This window comes from Pecten maximus, chromosome 16 (assembly GCF_902652985.1).
Source record: "Pecten maximus chromosome 16, xPecMax1.1, whole genome shotgun sequence".
NCBI lineage: Eukaryota > Metazoa > Mollusca > Bivalvia > Pectinida > Pectinidae > Pecten > Pecten maximus.
In genome coordinates, this window is record NC_047030.1 from 16,058,742 (window position 1) to 16,078,639 (window position 19,898).

Below are 19,898 nucleotides of genomic sequence, written 5' to 3' on the forward strand. Positions count from 1 at the left end.
TGAAGTCAATAAGGCCAGCCCGGCTGATGACTGTACCTCGACCGAGCTGAAGGTTAGATTTTCTTTGTCATATGTGCTTAAAGAACACTTTTTTCATATTAAATTCTTTGAAAGCTACCAAAGGCTGCAATTATGTTTTTCCCCAGGTCGACAAATCGTGATCCATTTTATAGGACCGTTTTACGGTGTTTGTTTCATTTTGGTTATTATGTAGAAAAAGTGTGTCGGAGTGAAATGCAATGATAATATAGGCTTGGGACATTTACTCAACGAATGCTAAATACATAAACTTCCATGTTTTGCAAAAAACCCAAAAAACATAGAAAGTCGAAGGTCGACAAATCGTGATCCTTCTCTTTTTTTTTCTTTACAGATCTTCGAACATAAGGAAGCTCGGTCGGGGAAGGAATGTCCGTTGCTGATAAAGACGTCCCTCGCGGTAGACCTCAAGGCATACGTGGCCAAGGACGGCTTTGGTCGGGGGTCGAAGCTGGTCTTTACCACCGACCCTGCCCTGCAGGTAGGGCGTAATAATTGTACCTGCTGCCCCCATTGCATGATCGTAAGAGGCGACTGAATTTTGGATCTTATCTTTTCTTTTCCTTCTTACAAACTTTCTTCTTCCTAATGTCTCCCTTGACAATGCCTCACTTTTGGCCTTTAGTTGAGCGTTCGCCCCTGTGAGGAAGGCTTTGGGTTCTGTCCCCTGGCCGAGACATACCAGAGTCTTTAAAAATGGTAGTTGCTACTCCTGCTTGGCGCTCAGCATATTAGGAGTGGGACGACTGGTTCGCCTGTTGTCAGTATAATGTGACCGGGTGGGGTGTGCTGCTGGGTGTCTTCGGCAGTATGCTTCAGTGAGGTAGCACTATAAATCGGCAAAAGTTCCGGCCTATCACAAAGAGACTAAACACAAACATACCGCAGCCTCCCAAAACACACATACGCACTCACCACAGGCATGCATGTCGCTCGCACGGGAGGCCGTCCTTAAATGACCTTAGCTGTTAATAAGACGTTAAACCAATAAAACCAAACCAAACCAAACCACTACCGATCAAGGTAACAAGCTCTTCCCAACGGTAAGATGCAATTTGATAAAATATTACATAATAGTAAAGGTCGACCTATCGTGATCCAGTATATGGACATGATTATCCATAGGTGGAAAAAAAGAGATCCATTTTCCGAGGCCGTGTCATTTATCCATTACTTAAGCGGAAAAAAAAGTTCCTGTAAAACAAGTGCAATTTTGCGACTGAACATTATCTCGGAAAGATTCAGTGTTATCGTTTATAATGTTTTAAAAAAAAGTGTTTTGAAAATGATCCTAAGTTTATGTGTTTGTTGCAGACCATGTCAAAATGTGTCAAGCACATGGCCCATAGCCCACGGACTGCGGACAGGTACTATGACCGCTCTCGGCAGAAGGACGCCAGAGTCGATGTCTGGAGCAAAACCAACAGTATCTATCAGGTATTTATTTATTTCATTTTTCTCTTTCTTTTTTTTAGGTATTTATTTTTTTTCTATTTTTTTTTTTTTTTTTTAAGTATTCCTGACAAGCTTTCTTTATGGATGAAATATCAGCAATGCTTATAAGTTTTATCTATCACATTAAAGTTCTTACTCTTAACATTGCAGGATGGCAATCAGCCAGCTCCAGACATCGGTCCGCAGTCCCCTGCTTGTCCAGCACCCTCTGATAACGACAGCGACGTGATCGGCGTAAGTATTTCACAAGTAACGAATTGTAATTAAAATTTTCAAATATGTCGTTTTTCCTTCCAAATACGACCTTTTGTGTTTTTATTATAACATTGGTTATCATTTTTACATTGTAGCCTTCACCAGTAAAGAAGCTCAGGAGGTAGATCCTCACCCCAGGCGTCCTGGCCTCATAAGTCATCCATCACCGCTCGCGTCGCTGTCGAGTGAACCGCCGCCACGCATTATTTTGTATATATATTTGAAAAAATCTATTTTATTAATTTATTAACTCATTTGTATATATTATCATTTAATTTATTCAATTCAACTATGTATATAAAAAGACAATTAATTTATTCAACTTGTAAAATTCTGTATATATATATATATATAATCGCTTTATGTATTCAACATTTATATTTCTGTATATTAATGTAATCAGTTAATTTATTTATCTTTTTTAATTCTGTATATAAATATACAATCAGTTAATTTATTAAATCTTCATAATTCTGTACATATTCGTAATCTCTTAATTTATTCAACTTTATAATTCTGTATATAAATAATCTGTTAATTTATTAAATTCATATAATTCTATATATAACATAATCGTTTAATTTATTTGTAATTTTGTAATCAAATTATTTAATTGTAAATATTGTAATATATATACATATTGGTCTATGTAAATATTAAATGATTATTCATCTTTTTGTGAACATTGTACATATATGTAAATTGAGAAATAAATGTATAGTTTGCTTTTATTTAGTAGTCAGTTTTATTTTTCTTCCAGATTGGTTGATTGATAGTTCAAATCAATAGACACCAATAATACTTCCGTTGGATTTTATCCATAGAGATCAGTTTATGTCAAAAAACAGCCTTATCAAATGGATAATAATATGTCGACCTGGGATGAAGACAACGAAAACTAATCATATTCATGATTTTCAACAATAAAAAAAATGTTCCGAAACAAGAAATATCAGGTCAACAAATCGTGATCCATTTCATAGGACCGTTTTACAATGAATATTGGACTTTGAAAATTATGAAGAAACGACATGATTGGATGCAATGCAATGCAATGGATTATAGGTACTATACGATTGGAACAATCAACCGACGACTAATTAATACAAAAACATTCAATTCTTTAGTAAATAAAAATTGATTATACATAGAAAAGCTGAGGTCGACAAATCGTGATCCATTTTATAGGACCGTTTTACAGTGAATATTGGCTTTGAAAATTATGAAGAAAATCCTTGTCGGAGTGAGATACAATGGTAAAATACGTTTGTAACAGTCAGCCAACGAGTTTTAAAGATGGAAATATTGATATTTTGTAAAAATAACAAAAACAAACCGGTAACATAGAAAATCTCAGGTCGACAAATCGTGATCAATTTTATAGGACCGTTTTGTGATGTATTTGGCTTTGAAAATTATGAAGAAAATCCTTGTCGGAGTGAGATACAATGGTAAAATACGTTTGTAACAGTCAGCCAACGAGTTTTAAAGATGGAAATATTGATATTTTGTAAAAATAACAAAAACAAACCGGTAACATAGAAAATCTCTGGTCGACAAATCGTGATCAATTTTATAGGACCGTTTTGTGATGTATATTGGCTTTGAAAATTATGAAGAAAATCCTTGTCGGAGTGAGATAAAATATGTTTTCTTCATTGTACAGAAAGCCAGGATGAGTTGAAGCCAACAAAGGAAGAAAGGATTATGTAGATTGGTTTGGTCTGGTTTATTTTGTTTAACGTCCTATTAACAGCTAAGGTCATTTAAGGACGGCCTCCCGTGCGTGCGGCATGCATGCGTGTGAAGAGTGCGTATTAGGAGCGGCGGGAAGGAAGCAATCCAGACTGAGGACGATTGGTTTGGTTTTATTGGTTTAACATCCTATTGACAGCTAAGGTCATTTTAGGACGGCCTCCCGTGCGTGCGACATGCATGCGAGTGGTGAGTGTGTATGTGTGTTTTGGGAGGCTGCGGTATGTACGTGTTAAGTCTCCTTGTGATAGGCCGTAACTTTTGCCGATTTATAGTGCTACCTCACTGAAGCATACTGCCGAAGACACCCAGCAGCACACCCCACCCGGTCACATTATACTGACAACGGGCGAACCAGTCGTCCCACTCCTAATATGCTGAGCGCCAAGCAGGAGTAGCAACTACCATTTTTAAAGACTGGTATGTCTCGGCTAGGGGACAGAACCCAAAAACCTTCCTCACAGCGGCGAACGCTCAACTGAAAGCCAAAAGTGAGGCATTGTCTAGGGAGACATTAGGAAGAAGAAAGTTGTTCAGAAAGAGAAAAGATAAGATCCCAAATTTGGTCGCCTCTTACGATCGTGCAATGGTGGCAGCAGGTACCATTCTTACTCCCTACCTGCAGGGCAGCGGAGGAAGAGGCAGAGGTGGAAAGGAAGAAGGAAATACGAAGGAAGAGGCTGGAAAGGAAAGAGCGGAAGAAGGAGAGGAAAGAGGCAAGGAAAGAGGTGAGTTTAGAAAAAAAATATGATGCATTGGATTTAAATGTATCGTAATTTTCAAATTATCCAATGCAATGCAATAGATGGTTGTCGATGTCACCTACGCTTGTGCCACTTGGCTCTTTTATCAACCACTGTAGTTATAATAGATCTTATTTTCTATAGCATAATCAGGAGAGGAATGAGGAGAGTGACGGGCCATCGAGCGAGAGGTGGGACAACCATGAAGGTTAGTATCAAAATATTTTTAACTAAACATTTGAAAGAAAATAAGTTTACGGGATCTGAAAGTTGATATGTGGGTAAATATTTGAACCGATAAAGAAACAACAACACTGTATTGCTGAATTACAATTATCTTCATTTTACAGACAGCGCGGACGAGTGGAGGCCTACGAAGGCAGAAAAAAAGGAATACCGTCTTGAGGAGTTAGAAGAGGCTATGAATGTATGTAAAACTGTTAAATTTACCTTTCAGTCATTCTTATAGCAGAAGCAAATGTTCATTTTATCCACTTTCATTTTTGTATTAATCAAGTATATGATGCAGTACTTATTTCTTATAGGAATCGGAAGAGCAGACAGATGATGATGATGACGGTCAGATGGAGATCCAGGACATCGTGGAACGTCCGGCAGAGGGCACGCGGGTAAGACACAGTGCTAGTTTGTAGTAGCTCGGAATAGATGTTCTTCTGCAAAGTAGAACGCTTACACATACAATAACATGACGGTTGATGTAGATCATTACTATTATTTTATTTTTATCTCATTTTTCAGCATAGGCCCAAGCGCGAGTGCCCGATGCCGGACTGCGACAAGGTGCTGGAAAATTATTTCCCGGCACCTTCGTCAGGTATGTCTTTGAAGTTTTACTGAAATATATCTCGAACATATTTAACATATCATGTTTCAGGTCTACACATCGTGGTCTATTTCATGGAACGTATCATTGGTCGACAATTCGTGATCCTTTTAATAGGTCTAATTGACCTCCAGTTCGACTATTTACAAAAGTACCATTCATCAAAATCCTTCATTTCTTAACACAGTTCCACGAGATGACCGCGGTCGAGGCAGCCAACCAGGTCTTCCTCCAGGGGTACCAGAGGACTGGAAGGTTGTCACCAAAGCTATCCTGTCGCCTGGAGGGATGCAGCTCCTCGACCACGAGACTGGATCTCCATCTGGCTAGGATCCACTCACTTCAGAAGGGAACGGAGGAGTTCCTAGATGCGATGAAGGAGGCCAGGACGCCTGGGGTAAAGGAGGTGGACAAGACCTCCTTGGGCCAAGCCCTGCGGGAGTATGCGTAAGTGAACTAGAAGTGACAATGTTATGTTTTAAGTTTCTTTAAACGTCAATGAACAATTACCCTGTTGAAGTTTCTGAGACACCATATATCATTGTATGTCATGACCTTTATTTTTAACATCATTTGTAGGCGACACAGTCGAAACCGGATCACCGGTCGACGACAGTCGACAAACACTGCAGCAGCCCACGAGACCGGGATCCGGACCATGCTCCCGCAGGGCCTTTCGAAAGCCACCGTCCTTGGCCAGAAGGACATAGGCGAGGACGGTGGCTTGATAGATAATCTACTCTTAAGGTAAGCATTGTTATCTCACTGGACAACGTTGATATTCGTGAACTTATGAATGCTAGCTCCACAACGGCAAATGTAATGTAGTGCTCATTTATCAACGGAATTCAAATTCCCATACCTTAGTAGGGGGTACAGTAGAATACCCGACAAGATTTTACAAATCATTGGTTAGATTCAACTTCATATGACAACGTATTTATTATGCATTCTTTTATAACCTAGATTTATTTACTGTCATATTCATACTCCAGTTGACAGCCATGGGCTGATAGCACCCGCTTACAGTTGGTAAGGTTATATATTGCTAGATACATATGTTTATTTCATTTTGCATGACAAACAGTGATATATATTTATTTTCTTCTTAATTTAGTCTGAAGCCAGAGACAGTAAATATCTACCTCTGTTCTTTGGGGAAATTCGTAGAGTTTCAATCCGCATCCTTCGACTGGCAGCGCCAGTTGGGGATACGGGTAGATGCTCTCCAGACCCTGCGAATTTCTCTGAAGAACATAGGTAAATCTCTAGAGGATGAGATACAGCAGGCGGCGGTTCAGAGGTAATTATTCTTTATAAACGTGTGCTCAAGTATAGCAGATGCTAAATTCCTGATCTTTTTTGGAATGTTAAAATGTCCTTTTTTTGGAAATTGTGATTTTCGTTGAACATGTAGGTTTATTCGTAGGATATCCAAGGTTTTAAATTTAAGGTTTCAGATCGTAGCATTCCATATAACACACTTATGATGCGGACTTCATTTCAAATGGTTTTCATATATTACATATTCTTTAAGCATTATTTGAATTTTTTTTTCACATTACAGGGGGTGTGAGGACAAAGCTGGACTTCAACTCACGCCCCAGATGTTTGGGGCCTACCTGAACGGTGTCAGACCGAGGAGAGTCACCGAACTGCTGAAGAAGGAAGGACCTCTCTCCCGGTCTGACACCGCCGAGGCGAGGGACTGCTTACTTCTACAACACTTCATCAGCAACGGGAAGCGGGCTGGCGATCTGGCAAACCTGGAACGAACTGAAGTCAATAAGGCCAGCCCAGCTGATGACTGTACCTCGACCGAGCTGAAGGTTAGATTTTCTTTGTCATATGTGCTTAAAGAACACTTTTTTCATATTAAATTCTTTGAAAGCTACCAAAGGCTGCAATTATGTTTTTCCCCAGGTCGACAAATCGTGATCCATTTTATAGGACCGTTTTACGGTGTTTGTTTCATTTTGGTGTGTCGGAGTGAAATGCAATGATAATATAGGCTTGGGACATTTACTCAACGAATGCTAAATACATAAACTTCCATGTTTTGCAAAAAAACCCAAAAAACATAGAAAGTCGAAGGTCGACAAATCGTGATCCTTCTCTTTTTTTTTCTTTACAGATCTTCGAACATAAGGAAGCTCGGTCGGGGAAGGAATGTCCGTTGCTGATAAAGACGTCCCTCGCGGTAGACCTCAAGGCATACGTGGCCAAGGACGGCTTTGGTCGGGGGTCGAAGCTGGTCTTTACCACCGACCCTGCCCTGCAGGTAGGGCGTAATAATTGTACCTGCTGCCCCCATTGCATGATCGTAAGAGGCGACTGAATTTTGGATCTTATCTTTTCTTTTCCTTCTTACAAACTTTCTTCTTCCTAATGTCTCCCTTGACAATGCCTCACTTTTGGCCTTTAGTTGAGCGTTCGCCCCTGTGAGGAAGGCTTTGGGTTCTGTCCCCTGGCCGAGACATACCAGAGTCTTTAAAAATGGTAGTTGCTACTCCTGCTTGGCGCTCAGCATATTAGGAGTGGGACGACTGGTTCGCCTGTTGTCAGTATAATGTGACCGGGTGGGGTGTGCTGCTGGGTGTCTTCGGCAGTATGCTTCAGTGAGGTAGCACTATAAATCGGCAAAAGTTCCGGCCTATCACAAAGAGACTAAACACAAACATACCGCAGCCTCCCAAAACACACATACGCACTCACCACAGGCATGCATGTCGCTCGCACGGGAGGCCGTCCTTAAATGACCTTAGCTGTTAACAAGAAGTTAAACCAATAAAACCAAACCAAACCAAACCACTACCGATCAAGGTAACAAGCTCTTCCCAACGGTAAGATGCAATTTGATAAAATATTACATAATAGTAAAGGTCGACCTATCGAGATCCAGTATATGGACATGATTATCCATAGGTGGAAAAAAAGAGATCCATTTTCCGAGGCTGTGTCATTGATCCATTACTTAAGCGGGAAAAAAAGTTCCTGTAAAACAAGAGCAATTTTGCGACTGAACATTATCTCGGAAAGATTCAGTGTTATCGTTTATAATGTTTTAAAAAAAAGTGCTTTGAAAATGATCCTAAGTTTATGTGTTTGTTGCAGACCATGTCAAAATGTGTCAAGCACATGGCCCATAGCCCACGGACTGCGGACAGGTACTATGACCGCTCTCGGCAGAAGGACGCCAGAGTCGATGTCTGGAGCAAAATCAACAGTATCTATCAGGTATTTATTTATTTCATTTTTCTCTTTCTTTTTTTTAGGTATTTATTTTTTTTCTATTCTTTTTTTTTTAAGTATTCCTGACAAGCTTTCTTTATGGATGAAATATCAGCAATGCTTATAAGTTTTATCTATCACATTAAAGTTCTTACTCTTAACATTGCAGGATGGCAATCAGCCAGCTCCAGACATCGGTCCGCAGTCCCCTGCTTGTCCAGCACCCTCTGATAACGACAGCGACGTGATCGGCGTAAGTATTTCACAAGTAACGAATTGTAATTAAAATTTTCAAATATGTCGTTTTTCCTTCCAAATACGACCTTTTGTGTTTTTATTATAACATTGGTTATCATTTTTACATTGTAGCCTTCACCAGTAAAGAAGCCCAGGAGGTAGATCCTCACCCCAGGCGTCCTGGCCTCATAAGTCATCCATCACCGCTCGCGTCGCTGTCGAGTGAACCGCCGCCACGCATTATTTTGTATATATTTGAAAAAATCTATTTTATTAATTTATTAACTCATTTGTATATATTATCATTTAATTTATTCAATTCAACTATGTATATAAAAAGACAATTAATTTATTCAACTTGTAAAATTCTTTATATATATATATAATCGCTTGATGTATTCAACATTTATATTTCTGTATATTAATGTAATCAGTTAATTTATTTATCTTTTTAATTCTGTATATAAATATACAATCAGTTAATTTATTAAATCTTCATAATTCTGTACATATACGTAATCTCTTAATTTATTCAACTTTATAATTCTGTATATAAATAAATTGTTAATTTATTAAATTCATATAATTCTGTATATAACATAATCGTTTAATTTATTTGTAATTTTGTAGAAATCAAATTATTTAATTGTAAATATTGTAATATATATACATATTGGTCTATGTAAATATTAAATGATTATTCATCTATTTGTAAATATTGGTACATATATGTCAATTGAGAAATAAATGTATAGTTTGCTTTTATTTCGTAGTCAGTTTTATTTTTCTTCCAGATTGGTTGATTGATGGTTCAAATCAATAGACACCAATAATACTTCCGTTGGATTTTATTCATATAGATCAGTTTATGTCAAACAACAGCCTTATCAAATGGATAATTATATGTCGACCTGGGATGAAGACAACGAAAACTAATCATATTCATGATTTTCAACAATAAAAAAAATGTTTCGAAACAAGAAATATCGGGTCAACAAATCGTGATCCATTTTATAGGACCGTTTTACAATGAATATTGGACTTTGAAAATTATGAAGAAACGACAAGATGGGATGCAATGCAATGCAATGGATTATAGGATTGGAACAGTCAACCAACAACTAATAAATACGCAAATATACATCTCTCTAGTAAATGAAAATCTAATTAATACGAAAACATTCAATTCTTTAGTAAATAAAAATTAATTATACATAGAGAAGCTCAGTCGACAAATCGTGATCCATTTTATAGGACCGTTTTACAGTGAATATTGGATAACAATGATTATGAAGAAACACCATGTTTGGATGCAATGCAAGGGTACTATAGTCCTTTCCGATAACTAGGTTATCTCACCCTAATTTTCTTACCCTTGCCGCTAGTCGGCGCTACCAAACGCAAACAAAATCAACTTCCGGGGGCTATCCGTCAATCTGTCAAAACGACTTAGTTACGACGATGCCACCAAAAACGAAGAAATATTGCTGCATGTGCAGCAATTACATAGGGAAAAATGTTGGCACGAGAATGATAACTCCGCATAGATTTCCAGCCAAGGACCGAGTGAGAAAAGTGTGGTTGCAGCGATGCAAATTAGTGATGAAAACATTCAAACAGACGAAGAACAGTTTGATATGTTCCGACCATTTCATCGACAGAGCCGGGCCATCACCTGTTCATCCAATTCCATCACCATTTGGCAGTAAAATTTTCAAAACAAGTAATATATCACTTTCCAATATTTTCTTTATCCTTCACACATTTCGATTTTTGATTAAAGTAAACAACACATTCATTGATCTGGTTACGGTTTCGTTACAGGCCTAGCCCTAGTTGTAAATATCGGCGAGTAAAATCAAGTGTAACGTAAGACGTGTATATATTATAACTCTCAATTAATTACCTTTTACAAACTTTATATGAGTAATAACACGATCGCGAACGAGAGCGCACACGTGTGTCAAAATTAGCCAGGGCAGGAAACGTGATCACAGGTGGTCCAGTTTTGTTACCTGGGTCAGGGAATGTTACCTGCCCAACGGTGAGTCGAGTGACACACAGTGCCTGTTTTAATTACCACATAAGCAATCAAGCCTAAATATAATCAATCCACTGACAAACTAGCCCATTTTCTTTGAGGTTATAAATTATTTACCAGAGATTGAATCAATCACTTGTATGTGTTATATGGCCACATATATACACATTTCAAATAATGTTGCTGTAATATTTTTATGACATGGTAATTGAAACATGTCAAATCATAGGTGGTCTAGTTGTTTATTACCTGTATGTTGTATATTGCCAAACTGATTCTGACACCTTGCCTAAATAAAATCTGAGCCAGACATCTAACATGAAAATAAATCTTAATTAAATTAATGTTATGTCAATTGCCATTTAAAACAACTATAATCATGTTCAGGCTATCATATTTGAACAGAATAATTTACTCTATGAATATTCTTTAAGTAACATTTTCCAGAAATTAATCAATCTTAAAAGCTGTTGTTAATTATTATTATTATTTTTTTTTTTTTGCAGAAACTTGATGAAAATCTGGATATTGAATGTGAAGTTGTAATCAATGTGGAGGAGGAGAGTGATCTTAACAGCAGCAACAGTTCAAACAGCTCATTTGAATTGGCTCAGGGATTCATAACATCAGAATCCATTCTTGACACATCGTTGCGAGTACATGATTATTTTGGACAAACAGATTCAGATCGATCAACAATACGAAACCAGTACGTACAAACCGAGGCTACATCAAAAACAGTTGAAACTCAAACAGATGATGCAAGTGTGTCTTTTTTTAAAGAAGTTGGATGTCAAACGGTTGATATTGAATGTGTTGATGCTAGTGATGCAAGTGTGTCTACCTTTATTAACATATGATGACATTAAATCTGATGATCAGAAGATTATTTTTTTATACTGGAATACCAGACAGCGATACATTTGAGGCCCTTTATGATGGAAGTGAAAGATGATGCTGAGGAACGGACAGCACGAGGAAGCAACAGTACCAACAGGACTGGAAGTGGTGGCCGCCCGAGGATATTAAGAGTCGTGGATGAGGTTTTTTTATGGTGCTTATGCGACTGAGACTGGGACTTTTGCTTGAGGGCCTAGCCTTCAGATTGTGTGTGTCCACCATCACTTGTGGTGACATTTTCAACAAGTGGCTTGATTATTTGGACTGTCAGTTATCTGATTTGGTGATGTGGACTCCTAGAGACGCCATAGACAGTAACATGCCAGAAATATTTAAGCAATAATTTCCAAGTACACGAGTTGTCATTGATGCAACTGAAATACGTACAGAAACACCTAGCTCGTTACAATGTAAATCCCTTATGTACAGCGACTACAAGTCACATATGACATGGAAATCTTTGGTGGGAATAAGTCCAGCTGGCAGTGTAACTTGTGTATCTGATCTGTGGTGTGGTAGTATAAGTGACAAGCAGATCACCAAAGAAAGTGGTATTGTTGAAATGTGTGAACCTGGTGATGCAATCATGGCCGACAAAGGTTTTACTATAGCAGATTTAACTACACCTTCAGGTGAACACCTTATTATACCACCTTTTAAACGTAAAAATGTCAAATTTTCAAGACGTGAAGTTACAAAAACAAAACAAATTGCAAATGCTCGCATCCACGTAGAACGACAGATGGAAAGAATAAAGAACTTCCGTATTGTGCAAGGTGTTATGCCAATTACTATGGCAAGTCGCGCTTCAAAAGTATGGAAACTGTGTGCTAGACTTACAAATTTGCATCCGCCTTTAGTACCACCGAAAATCAATCCGCAGTAGATTTGAACATCAACAAATTCATTCAAAATGCAATAAATCTAACAACAGATCATGCTTTTTTTTTTATTCGTGTGCTTTGAAAAGAAAACTTGTTCACAAAAAGTTCAGTGAAAAAAAGTTAGGTAAAAATGGTAAAAACAAATGTCACAGTGACCTACTTGTTGACACTAGTCTTTTCACCCACAGAAATGGATTTTTCAAGTATATACGTAACTAGCATCTGGCTGTTTTATGTAGCTTCAGGATATAGACTTAAAACTATCTACTGTACACTAAATCTACTTTTGGTTAATAGTGTATAGAAGTTGTCATGTATCATCAATTACTATTCCACTAAATTCATCTTTCCCAGATTCTCACAACTCATTATGATTATGATTAAAAGTAAGAAATAGTGATATGAACAATTATAATTTTGTCCATATAAGATCTGCTCACATTTAAACAAGTAGATTAATTAATATTATCATGTTAATATCATTGCAACATTGCTGTACACTTGTTTGACCTCTCGAGCTTAAGTGTGTCGGAGTAATAAACAATCTTGATTATTGAATCTTGGAATATGAATTTTATCAAATTATCACAATGTGAAAATATGGGAGTCTGAACAAATGATTTAATTTTAACACCAACATTGACGTCATGGAAACCTATTGACGTCACAGAAACCCAACTCAAAATACCTAAGTGATATATACTATATATACAGTCAGGAGACTAAATTACAAAATACAAAGTTTTGATCAGTTAATCACTAATTATTAAATATAGATATTTTGAACTCATACATACATGTACGTACAACGTTGGTAGATATATATATACCAGGGTAGTACCCGGGGTATGATGGATGTACAATACATTGTATTTACATTATATTTCTTGAAATAGTTTCGGACCTCTCGCAACACGATTACTGAACATTTCTGGGAGAAAAGCACGTATATAAAACTTTTCAAGTTTAGACACCATTTCCGACCACAGGTCCTCGTCAAACCATATCCTCTCAACTGACACTTTCCCACTACATGTCCACACAACAAAATCACACCACTTTCTACCTGTAACTCCCATTTGACCTTGAACCTGATAGAAATAGTTATGGTGTCTTTTCAGGATCACTTTTCCATCATCATTTAAAAAACAGTAAAATTTAGGGTCTCTAGCACATTCTTCAGGTGTAAGCATCCTCCATGCCATAGATGCTGGACACTTCACCTCCAGTAAACCATGACCATAGGGCTTAAAATTGGTACATGTACAGTACACAAGTCCATCTGGGCTTGCACCTAAATAAGGGTATTTAGGGTTTAAAAACAAACCGCACTTCTTTATGGTAAGTCAAGGATGAGCTAGTTTTACACTTTTAATGTATGTCCTTGTGGCTGCCACCTCATATTTTTTCCCATAATCAACATATTTACTAGAAAATGTCGTATAGCCACACAGATCACGCAGTAATGCATCTGGTTCTCTAAAGTCCTTTCGCTTAAAAACCTTCCCAAAGTTTGAAGATGTTATCCTCTCTTGTCTAGCAGACATCCACAGTTCGCTCCCAGACTGTTCTCGGGTTAGTTTCTCAACAATAAAACAATCCTCAACCGACATTTCCAGAGATTTGAAATAACTATCCATTGCTAAAACACAAGAGGGTTGCTTCAGGTCTACATGCTCTGCATAATTTAAAGTTATGTTATGAAGCAATGGAAGTTTCTCTACAGGTGTACTGGTACTGTCCTTCAAAAAGTTGGTTAACCAACCTGCATTTGAGTTAAAACTATGAAGTTTTCCCCTGAAACATGACACATCAAAAGTAGACTTTTTGATGTCAAATAATTTAACACTCTTTCATGATGATGTGTCGCTACTACTGCTGAATTTATGTTTTTAAACTGTAAATCCTCAGCTTTCTTGGGACTTAGCTTCCTCTTTCGTGGATTGCTCCATTTACACTTTTTAAATGTTGGTGCCAGCTTTCCATCTCTTTTCATCGGGGTAATATCGACCATGGCGTACAATAGTGCTGATATGTGATTGCAGGCCTCTCCTTCTCTGAATAAAAAAAAATGAAAATTCATAAACAAAAATAAAAGCAACATAAAGTATCACTTGTTACTGCATAGACAGATGGTACTGGTAGTTGTGTACACTTCTTTGCTATTTCATTACTAGTAGACCTTATCATGAGTCTATCCATGTTCAGACATGATTTTTACCACTGCATGCTTCTGATGTTTCAACTAAAGAATGCTAAGGTATTTGTATGTTTAAATTATTCATATAAGCTTACAATAATCAAGTCTTCACCGTTTTAAAATCGACAAGAACAGTTTTTACAGTACATTAGATTATACATGAAAATTTAATCACCACATTAAATTAATTTCATTAATAATTATATATGCATTGTCATCTGAAAATAAAAATACAAACATTCAAAGCATTATAATTTATCTACTTAAAATATAATTGTCAATAAAGTCACATTTCCGTGAGTGTGAAAACGTTCGATGATCTTGCACAAATTTTAATATTCAGATTTGTAAAGTAGAACCGTAAAAAACTTACCCTGCTGTACAATTACATTCTGCAGAGTTGACAAGTCCGGATACATTTGAAAGTATGATCCATACATCGTAATCAGGGGTGTCATGTTTATTTGCCGATGGTAATGATGGTAAAACCTTACACTTCACATAACAATGGCTTGTATTTTCGTCCAATTCACATGTCAGAATAGAATGTACATGTCCATCCTCATAAAAAAACTTTGGATTTCAGTTGCTTTTTACTATTCATTTTCAAAACAATGTAATTATAGAGTTCATTCTCTGTAATGTTTGGCATGCAGTCTAAATCATCATTCCATGAAGACAATAAACTTGGATGTGGGAGAATCTCACCCAACGGCGTCGTAAGTTTCGTGAACTTTCTACTTTCACATTCGGTCTCGTCCTTGGCCAACACGTCCTGTAAACTAGGCAATCCAAGACGATTCGTTCCTCTGACACGATCTATGAGCCGACATTTATTTCCCGACACTGGTTGTCCGTGTCTGCTAAGGTAACCCTTCAACTCTAACACAGTAAATCTCTCAAGGCTATAATCATTGTTTACACACGCTTCAGTAATCCTATTGTCCGCCATCTTTATCGATCATCAATATCCCCCGGAAGTTCCCCGATTACCAGCGACACCTGTTTCGCTAAGGGAGATAACCTAGTTATCGGTAAGGACTATAGGATTGGAACAGTCAACCAACGACTAATTAATACGAAAACATTCAATTCTATGGTAAAGAAAAACATAGAGTCTCAGGTCGACAATACGTGATCCATTTTATAGGACCATTTTACAGTAAATATTGGGTTTTGAAAATAATGACGAAACACCATGTCGGGATGCAATGCAATGGTACTATAGGATTAGAACAGTCAGCCAAGGAATAATAAAGACGAAAATATTCATATTTTATGTTAATTAACTTTTATGTAAAGCAAAAAATCTCAGGTCGACAAATCGTGATTCATTTTATGGGACCGTTTTAGAGTGAATATTGGGTTTTGAAAATTATGAAAAAACACAGTGTTTGGATGCAATGCAATGGTACTATAGGATTAGAATAGTCAGCCAAGGAATAATAAAAACGAAAACATTCATATTTTATGTTAATAAACTATTATGTAAAGCAAAAAATCTCAGGTCGACAAATCGTGATCCATTTTATAGGACCGTTTTTCAACAATTATGAAAAACACCATGTTTGGATGCAATGCAATGGTGCTAACGATTGGAACAATCAACCAACGACTAATTAATACAAAACATTCAATTCTTTAGTAAATAAAAATTGATTATACATAGAAAAGCTCAGGTCGACAAATCGTGATCCATTTTATAGGACCGTTTTACAGTGAAAATTGGCTTTGAAAATTATGAAGAAAATCCTTGTCGGAGTGAGATACAATGGTAAAATACGTTTGTAACAGTCAGCCAACGAGTTTTAAGCATTGAAATATTTATATTTTGTAACAATAACGAAAACAAATTGGTAACAATAAAACTCAGGTCGACAAATCGTGATCCATTTTATAGGACCGTTTTGTGATGTATTTTGACTTTGAAAATTATGAAGAAAATCCTTGTCCTGCTGAAATACAATGGTAAAATACGTATTTAATAGTCAGACAACAAGTTTTAAACATTGAGATATTTATATTTTGTAACAATAACAAAAAAAACGGTAACATAGAAAATCTCAGGTCGACAAATCGTGATCCATTTGATAGGACCGTTTTGTGATGTATTTTGGCTTTGAAAATTATGAAGAAAATCCTTGTCCTGCTGAAATACAATGGTAAAATACGTTTGTAACAGTCAAACAACGAGTTTTAAACATTGAAATATCTATATTTTGTAACAATAACAAAAAAAAACCGGTAACATGGAAAATCTCAGGTCGACAAATCGTGATCCATTTTATAGGACCGTTTTGTGACGTATTTTGGCTTTGAAAATTATGAAGAAAATCCTTGTCCTGAAATACAATGGTAAAATACGTTTGTAACAGTCAGACAACGAGTTTTAAGCATTGAAATATTGATATTTTGTAACAATAACAAAAAAAACCTGGTAAGATAGAAAATCTCAGGTCGACAAATCGTGATCCATTTTATAGGACCGTTTTGCGATGTATTTTGGCTTTGAAAATTATGAAGAAAAAGCCTTGTCCTACTGAAATACAATTGCAAAATACGTTTGTAACAGTCAGCCAACGAGTTCTAAACATTGAAATATTTATATTTTGTAACAATAACAAAAAAAAAAAAAAAAAAAAACAACGGTAACATAGAAAATCTCAGGTCGACAAATCGTGATCCATTTGATAGGACCGTTTTGTAATGTATATTGGCTTTGAACATTATGAAGAAAATCCTTGTCCTGCTGAAATACAATGGTAAAATACGTTTGTAACAGTCAGCCAACGAGTTTTAAACATTGAAATATTGATATTTTGTAACAATATACAATGGTAAAATACGTTTGTAACAGTCAGCCAACGAGTTTTAAACATTGAAATATTGATATTTTGTAACAATAACAAAAAAAACAACAACACGGTAACATCAAAAATCTCAGGTCGACAAATCGTTATCCATTTTATAGGACCGTTTTGTGATGTATATTGGCTTTGAAAATTATGAAGAAAATCCTTGTCCTGCTGAAATACAATGGTAAAATACGTATTTAATAGTCAGACATCGAGTTTTAAACATTGAGATATTTATATTTTGTAACAATAACAAAAAAAACCGGTAACATAGAAAATCTCAGGTCGACAAATCGTGATCCATTTAATAGGACCGTTTTGTGATGTATTTTGGCTTTGAAAATTATGAAGAAAATCCTTGTCCTGCTGAAATACAATGGTAAAAAACGTTTGTAACAGTCAAACAACGAGTTTTAAAATTGAAATATATATATTTTGTAACAATAACAAAAAAAACCCGGTAACATGGAAAATCTCAGGTCGACAAATCGTGATCCATTTTATAGGACCGTTTTGTGACGTATTTTGGCTTTGAAAATTATGAAGAAAATCCTTGTCCTACTGAAATACAATTGTAAAATACGTTTGTAACAGTCAGCCAACGAGTTCTAAACATTGAAATATTTATATTTTGTAACAATAACAAAAAAAAACAAAAAAAAACAACGGTAACGTAGAAAATCTCAGGTCGACAAATCGTGATCTATTTTATAGGACCGTTTTGTAATGTATATTGGCTTTGAACATTATGAAGAAAATCCTTGTCCTGCTGAAATACAATGGTAAAATACGTTTGTAACAGTCAGCCAACGAGTTTTAAACATCAATAACAAAAAAAAAACCACGGTAACATAAAAAAATCTCAGGTCGACAAATCGTTATCCATTTTATAGGACCGTTTTGTGATGTATATTGGCTTTGAAAATTATGAAGAAAATCATTGTCGGAGTGAGATACAATGGTAAAATGTTTTTTTCATTGTACAGAAAGCCAGGATGAGTGGAAGCCAACAAAGGAAGAAAGAAAGGAGTATGTAGATTGGTTTGGTTTGTTTTATTTTGTTTAACGTCCTATTAACAGCTAATGTCATTTAAGGACGGCCTCCCGTGCGTGCGACATGCATGCGTGTGAAGAGTGCGTATTAGGAGCGGCGGGAGGAAGCAATCGAGACTGAGGACGATTGGTTTAATTTTATTGGTTTAACGTCCTATTAACAGGTAAGGTCATTTAAGGACGGCCTCCCGTGTGTGCGACATGCATGCGTGTGGTGAGTATGTACGTGTGTTTTGGGAGGCTGCGGTATGTACGTGTTAAGTCTCCTTGTGATAGGCCGTAACTTTTGCCGATTTATAGTGCTACCACACTGAAGCATACTGCCGAAGACACCCAGCAGGACACCCAACCCGGTCACATTATACTGGCAACGGGCGAACAAGTCGTCCCACTCCTAATAAGCTGAGCGCTAAGCAGGAGTAGAAACTACCATTTTTAAAGACTCTAGTATGTCTCGGCCAGGGGACAGAACCCAAAGCCTTCCTCACAGGGGCGAACGCTCAACTAAAGGCCAAAAGTGAGGCATTGTCAAGGGAGACATTAGGAAGAATAAAGTTGTCAAGAAAGAAAAGATAAGATCCCAAGTTTAGTCGCCTCTTACGATCATGCAATGGGGGCAGCAGGTACCATTCTAACGCCCTACCTGCAGGGAAATGGTGCACCAAACATAGAGAAAAGACGTCCGGAGACTCGGTTCGGTTGTCAATTGTGTGATGTGCACTTGTGTCAGGGGGCTTGTTTCACATCATTCCATTCTGCAAACCATATATGGCCTCATCCTAAACTTTGGAATTTGTATCCTTTCCCCCTGTCATTTTCCTCTTGATTTGCTGTTAGTTGTATTATGGAGCATGTTTTGCTCAATAATTAACAGAAATGATGTGAAATTAATTTTTTCATCAGTTAGAAATTATTTGAATCTAAATGCATGTCTTGTTATTAGTTTGGTTTGGTTTGGTTTATTTTGTTTAACGTCCTATTGACAGCTAAGGTCATTTAAGGACGGCCTCCCGTGCGTGCGACATGCATGCGTGTGGCGAGTGTGTATGTGTGTTTTGGGAGGCTGCAGTATGTTCATGTTAAGTCTTCTTGCGATATGCCGGAACTTTTGCCGATTTATAGTGCTATCTCACTGAAGCATACTGCCAAAGACACCCAGCAGCACACCCCACCCGGTCACATACCGACGACGGGCGAACCAGTCGTCCCACTCCTGATATGCTGAGCGCTAAGCAGGAGCAGCAACTACCATTTTTAAAGACTCTGGTATGTCTCGGCTAGGAGACAGAACCCAAAGCCTTCCTCACAGCGGCGAACGATTGCTTACTTTGCCAGCATGCAACAATGACTATGTGGATATCGTACCTGATATTACCACAAACGGTGTCTGATGAAATTCACAATGT

At 37.0% G+C, this 19,898-nt stretch overlaps 1 protein-coding gene across 1 annotated transcript; it reads left to right on the forward strand.

The window, feature by feature from the left end:
* Nucleotides 1–4,090: 4,090 nt before the first annotated feature.
* On the forward strand, nucleotides 4,091–8,794 carry LOC117344667. The gene is made up of 12 exons (XM_033907495.1): nucleotides 4,091–4,232; nucleotides 4,598–4,674; nucleotides 4,793–4,876; nucleotides 5,007–5,082; nucleotides 5,226–5,538; nucleotides 5,671–5,838; nucleotides 6,209–6,394; nucleotides 6,659–6,920; nucleotides 7,226–7,372; nucleotides 8,206–8,328; nucleotides 8,492–8,575; nucleotides 8,692–8,794. Exons 1-12 carry the CDS (start codon nucleotides 4,091–4,093, stop codon nucleotides 8,719–8,721), a joined length of 1,692 nt encoding a protein of 563 aa, XP_033763386.1. The 3' UTR covers nucleotides 8,722–8,794.
* Nucleotides 8,795–19,898: the final 11,104 nt, after the last annotated feature.